The sequence below is a fragment of the Esox lucius genome, chromosome 12, assembly GCF_011004845.1.
Source record: "Esox lucius isolate fEsoLuc1 chromosome 12, fEsoLuc1.pri, whole genome shotgun sequence".
Classification (NCBI taxonomy): Eukaryota; Metazoa; Chordata; class Actinopteri; order Esociformes; family Esocidae; genus Esox; species Esox lucius.
Window position 1 is genome coordinate 10,592,658 of NC_047580.1, and position 5,514 is coordinate 10,598,171.

The following is a 5,514-nucleotide window of genomic DNA, read 5'->3' on the forward strand; positions in this document are numbered from 1 at the left end:
GCATTCCCCTATGATGGGATGGTGGACAGTGTCAATTCATGGGTGGAATTTCATAATTTTACAGAACCCTCATGTCAACCCTTAAATCAAGGGTAGGAAGAAGTCTGGGCCAAAACGTATGCTGTTTAACGTATTTATTTACTAACATTTGAATCTTAAAAGTGAACATTTCCTGTTCAGGTAGAATTAATTAAAACAAATGTTTCCGATATCAACACCCTTTCAGAACAGTCTCAGATGGTGGCTTTTATGGTTTGAGATGGAAAAATCCAAGGGAGCATGCTCACAGATAAACATTTACATTGGAAAGAATAAAACTAAAATCAGGGAATAGAGAATAGGGCAGAAAGAGGCATTAAAGCTTTACACACACATGCGTGCATGCACACACACGCACGCACGCACGCATATAGACATACTCACTCCCTCACTCACTCACTCACTCACTATATCCCTCTCATAATCCTCTGGGATTAATAAGGATTCGGTCAATCCATCAATTTGAACAGTTATCAAGTACAAAACACTGGCAAATAAGTGGTAATGGCCACTGCATTTAATATTCATTCAATTTAAGCCTCAAATTCCCTATTCTCTGTTAGAAGGCACAAAGAGTACAAATAAGTCAGGTTGAAAGAGGAAAGGGAGAAAGCCAGAGAAAAAGAAAGACAAAGAGACAGAAAGAGAGTCAGGGCGATGGCCAGGATGAGAGAGAGAGAGAGACAGCCAGAGTGAAAAGGCAAAGAAAGCCAGAGAAAGAGAGCAAGCGCAGAGAGAGATAGACAGGGAAGGAGGAAAAGAGCAAAAGATTGCATACAAGTCAGGAGTAAAATAATAATGATTTAATCATGAGAGTGTGGGGAGCACCGGGCTGCACTAGATGACAGGCAGCAGGAGAAAGGGATTGCGTGAGATTAAGTGAGCTGTTTGGCGCTTGTAGCACACCGCAAAGAACAGCAGGATGTTTGTAAAGCAGCGCTCACAGCTGGGGGACGGATAAAGCCATCAGAGCAACTTTAACAGGGCTCAGGATTTCGCTGGAAGGGAGAGGGGTTCGAAGCCTTCCCCTCAGACTGAACCACCAGATACCTGTGGATCACTTGCAGCGAAGCACTACTGGGGGAAAAGACAGCATTCTGAAGACAGAAGAAAAACTCTTGGGAAGGACTGATTATAATAAATTAGTACTTGGGGAAAGAGACAAAAAACAACCTGTCAGGATTTGTGATGAATGTGAAGTTTGAATGAAGAGTTCTTGGAGTTAAAGAGTGAATATCTGATAACGTGATTAACTTCTCTGGACATGGTGTTCATGTTTTTCCAGCAAATAGATGGTATTTATAAGTCTGTGGCAGCAATCACATTTGGTTTTTGGTGACGATGAGGAAAAATCTTTGAGTCTCTTCAGGTAAAATGTATTTGATTGTCTCTATTTATCCCAGGACTTTGACTTAAAGTCACAAATACCCTAGCGTTTAACGCATCTGACCAGTAACCGAAAGGATAAATCTGTTGTCCTTGTCATTTTGAAGACAGAAAATCCTAACTGCTCCACCGGGTTCTGAATGTAGCTGGCTACCACCAAATTCCCTAAGGGATTGGCAAAAGAAAACACAAGTTACATTTTGGTAGGACTTGTATGTAATCCTTTTATGTAATCCCTCATTTTTATCTTTTAATCTTTACTACAAATTGAGAACATTTGTGGTGAAAACATTCATAAGTATAACTGAGTGTTTTTAATCGTACGTTTCTTCCTATACAAAATATGTCGCAGGTCAACTGCAACGTAATGGTAGAAAGGACTGACACACATTTGAATCACAGTCTCCAGTGGGGAGTTGGGCTATTCATGGCTGCCCAGTTCTTACCACAAGTCCACAGGCTTTGCATTGGGCCATATTTTTTATCCTTGTAAAATTAGAATTTCTGACCATTCACTGTTGCAATCTAATTCTACTGCCTTCATTCAACCAGGTACCCCATTGAAATAACACATTTCCTTCCTACCAGCAGCATGGGCCAGAGCAGTATGACCTCTCCCTTCTCTCTGGGCACCAATCTGGTGCTGTGTCTCCTCGTCCGCTCTTCCGTGGCTTCCTGTCCCGCTGTTTGTCTCTGCACCTCGGACACGCTGAGCTGCGGCGCTCAGGGCCTCACCAGGCTGCCTCTCCTCCTGCCTCCCACCACGTCCACCCTGGACCTCAGCTTCAACCGTCTGGGTTGGCTGGGCCCCAGCAGCTTTTCCAACCTGCCCAGACTGGACACCCTCCGGCTGGCCAACAACCAGCTCACCACGCTGGGCCACGGGGTCTTCCACAATGCCTCCAGCCTCCGCCACCTGGACCTGTCCTCCAACAGGCTCCGGGTGGTGGAGCAGCACTACCTGCAGGGATTGTGGAGGCTGGAGGAGCTGCTGCTCTACAACAACCGGATCAGCCGCGTGGAATCGGGCATGCTGAGTGGCCTGAGCAGCCTCAGGAAGGCTTACTTCAGCCTCAACCAAATCACTGAATTCCCCTTCTTCTCCATACAGGACCACAGTCATCCGTTCCTCATCATGTTGGACCTATCGTCCAACCGCCTGAGCGCGCTGCCCTGGGAGGACGTCAAGGCCCTGCCGGGCTCAGTGCAGAAGGGCCTGTACCTCCACAACAACTCACTGGTGTGCGACTGTTCCATGTACAGCGTGTTCTGGCACTGGGAGCAGAGGGGCTTCGACACTGTCAGGGACTTCACGGACGAGCACACCTGCCTGATCTACGGCGAGGCCCGCGCCTCCGTAAGCTTCCTCCGGCACTCCCGCTACTTCCAGAACTGCACGGTGGGGAAGGCGGTCTCTCTGCCAATGATGGTGTCGGCCTCCAACGTGGTGGTGAACGAGGGGGAGAGGGTGCGGCTGGACTGCCAAACGTCGCTCCGGGCTAAAGAGCTGTCCTACGTGTGGGTGTCGCCCAGTCAAGAGTACCTGACCCAGGCCGGCTTCAACGACACCCTCGTCAGCGTGTTCCCCAATGGCACCCTGGAGATCCCTTCGGCCCGGGTGAACGACACGGGCGTGTACGTGTGCACGGCGCTGGACCTGAAACACGCGCAGAACGCCACCAGGGAGGTGAACGTCACCGTGGTCCGAGCCCTGCCCGACTCCTTCAGCACGGGCTACACCACCCTGGTGGGCTGCGTGGTGACCCTGGTTCTGATTCTCATGTACCTCTACCTGACGCCCTGCCGCTGTGGGTGCTGTAAACAGCCGCAGCCCGAAACCAGCCCCGTCACGGCCTATGACCCAGGCACCCTGGCCTCCATCTTCTCCCCCACACTGGGCCACAGGGACTCCATCAAAGTCAGCAGCAACAAGCACGTGGTGTTCATAGAGCCCGTCCTGGTGGATCAGAACGGGGCCCTCAGGGCGGCTCTGGCCACGGACCAGGCCACACTGCAGTGGGAATGGGACACGAGTGGACTCACTTAGGGAGCATGGCGCTGAACCCATGACTGACAAGGAAGATGAGCAGTGACAGGCGTTCCAATGACAGATCATCCTCATACACCACAGTTAGAGAAGGACCTTTGTTGTGGGACACATCACAGTTTTCGGATTACGGATTCGAACCGGCAACCATTTTGGTCTCTAGCTCTCATCTCTTTCCTTTTCCGGCGAAAGGCATCATGGCCGGACTACCCTCAGAGATGGCGTAAGGGCTTGCTAATGTTTCTCTTCCCTCCCTGTTTTGTCTCAAGGATCCACAGTAGAAAAGTGTTGAAGGAATAAACTGTATTTCTTCTACCATTGTTTTGGTGAGGGTTAAAACAACGTTGTTTGGATTAAATTGACACTGCAGTTGGACACCTTGAATTATTAACCTTTGGCAATCTTCCCTGTTCCCAGTTCAGTTAATACGTTCTCTGAGAAGCATCTACTCCCTTCCTTCTTGAAGTGTGATTCATTTGGCCCCTTTCAAACATTTAAAAGGATCACAGTGGTGTAAGCAATGGCAGATTGCAGACAGATTTCCACCTACATTTTTCTCAAATATTAGTCAACATAAGGTCATTTAATTCCTTTTAAATACATAAATGGGAGGGTATGAGCTAACATTTGTGGTTAAGGGGAGGAACAGCATCGGGTAGCAACGAAGAGGATTCCTATTAGGAGATATATTTTCTGCTTGGCTGACTTCCACAAAAGCTGTTAGAGCAATAGAGAATGTTTGGAATTGAAATTATTTTCATGGGATTATAGTCCCAGTGTGATTACTTCAGGAAGTTAGATGTAGATGTTTCTAAAGCAAAAGTAAATGTTTTACTATCCAGGGAAACGCAGTAGATTAAAACTGAATGATAGTAGAATAACGCCTGTTGTGTTCTGTATAACCTGGCTAATTCTGTAAAGTTATTAAAGCAACCACTTTCATATGACCCATTTACATGCTCTATAGAAACTCCTGATCCCAGATTTATAAATAAATCTTTCTTGGAACTTTGAATGAAAGCATGTACATCTTATGGTTTGGACAAAGACCAATTCAAAAAGAAAAGATAATATATTAAAATACAAACATAACATGCAGACAGGCACTTTGAAATATTGGACAAGCCCGCATCAGGTATTATGCTGTCAACATTTGAATAGAATAATGCGGTAGTGCCTTTAATAGTACATGGGTAGCAATTTAAATTGGTTCAATGAATGTTGACACTGTTCTCGTTACAAACTACTGCCTGTGCTTAAACCTTGTTTTGAAAATCACAGTTACTTAGGCAAGGGAAGTCTGGTAGTAATGCAGTGGTTCCCAACCTCTTGTTCTAAGAACCACCAAATCATTTTGAAAAGCTCTTGAGAACAACAACTTGCAAATTTGCAGAATAATATGGCATAAATATCTTGTAGCTCATATTTGGAATACATTCTATCAGTACAAAATGAACAGATACAGTGCTATTCATATTACAAACAATGAATTATCAAAATGTATGTCATACCATAATTATATTTCTTCCTCCCAATGTTTCATTTTTGAAGAATAAAATTTCTCCCAATCTCATTTCTCTTTTATTCTATAGGTATAAACATCTATAATTGCATAAAAAACTTATACATGTTGCTTGCATGAGTATTCAACGCCCCAGCATTAATATTTCATAGCTTCTTTAAATTGAAACTGTGAGGGAAACGTAATAACTTCTCTGAAGAACGCTTTGCTGCTACTCACCCTCCATATAAAAAACAGTGGCCGATGTCATCATGCAGTTGGATTGAATCATTTCACGGGCAATGCTCAGCGATGGATGTGTGTCATTTAATCACAACAGTCGAAAATTGACAATGAGCTGATGTATAGGAAGCAACGCATCGTTACACAAAACTGACATTGGCCTATGCTATTAGACCATCATTCCGTTTATTCATGAATAGAAATAAGCCATTTGTCTGCTACTAGAACATTGTAGCAGATACAGAAGCTTGCAAAATTGATGCACTGCAATCTCGCCCCAAAAGTAATTTATTTCGGT

The 5,514-nt window shown here is 45.3% G+C and overlaps 1 protein-coding gene across 3 annotated transcripts; it reads left to right on the plus strand.

The window, feature by feature from the left end:
- Positions 1 to 769: 769 nt before the first annotated feature.
- Positions 770 to 5,045, plus strand: LOC105013960 (amphoterin-induced protein 3-like). Of its 3 annotated transcripts, none has more exons than XM_034295747.1 (2): positions 770 to 1,408; positions 2,014 to 5,045. In XM_034295747.1, exons 1-2 carry the CDS (start codon positions 1,332 to 1,334, stop codon positions 3,470 to 3,472), a joined length of 1,536 nt encoding a protein of 511 aa, XP_034151638.1. In that variant the 5' UTR covers positions 770 to 1,331; the 3' UTR covers positions 3,473 to 5,045. The 3 variants fall into 3 exon arrangements, with proteins under 3 accessions (XP_034151638.1, XP_010874160.3, XP_034151639.1); XM_010875858.3 differs by having other exon boundaries at positions 2,017 to 5,045; XM_034295748.1 differs by lacking the exon at positions 770 to 1,408 and adding an exon at positions 1,416 to 1,628.
- The last annotated feature ends 469 nt before the right edge of the window (positions 5,046 to 5,514 follow it).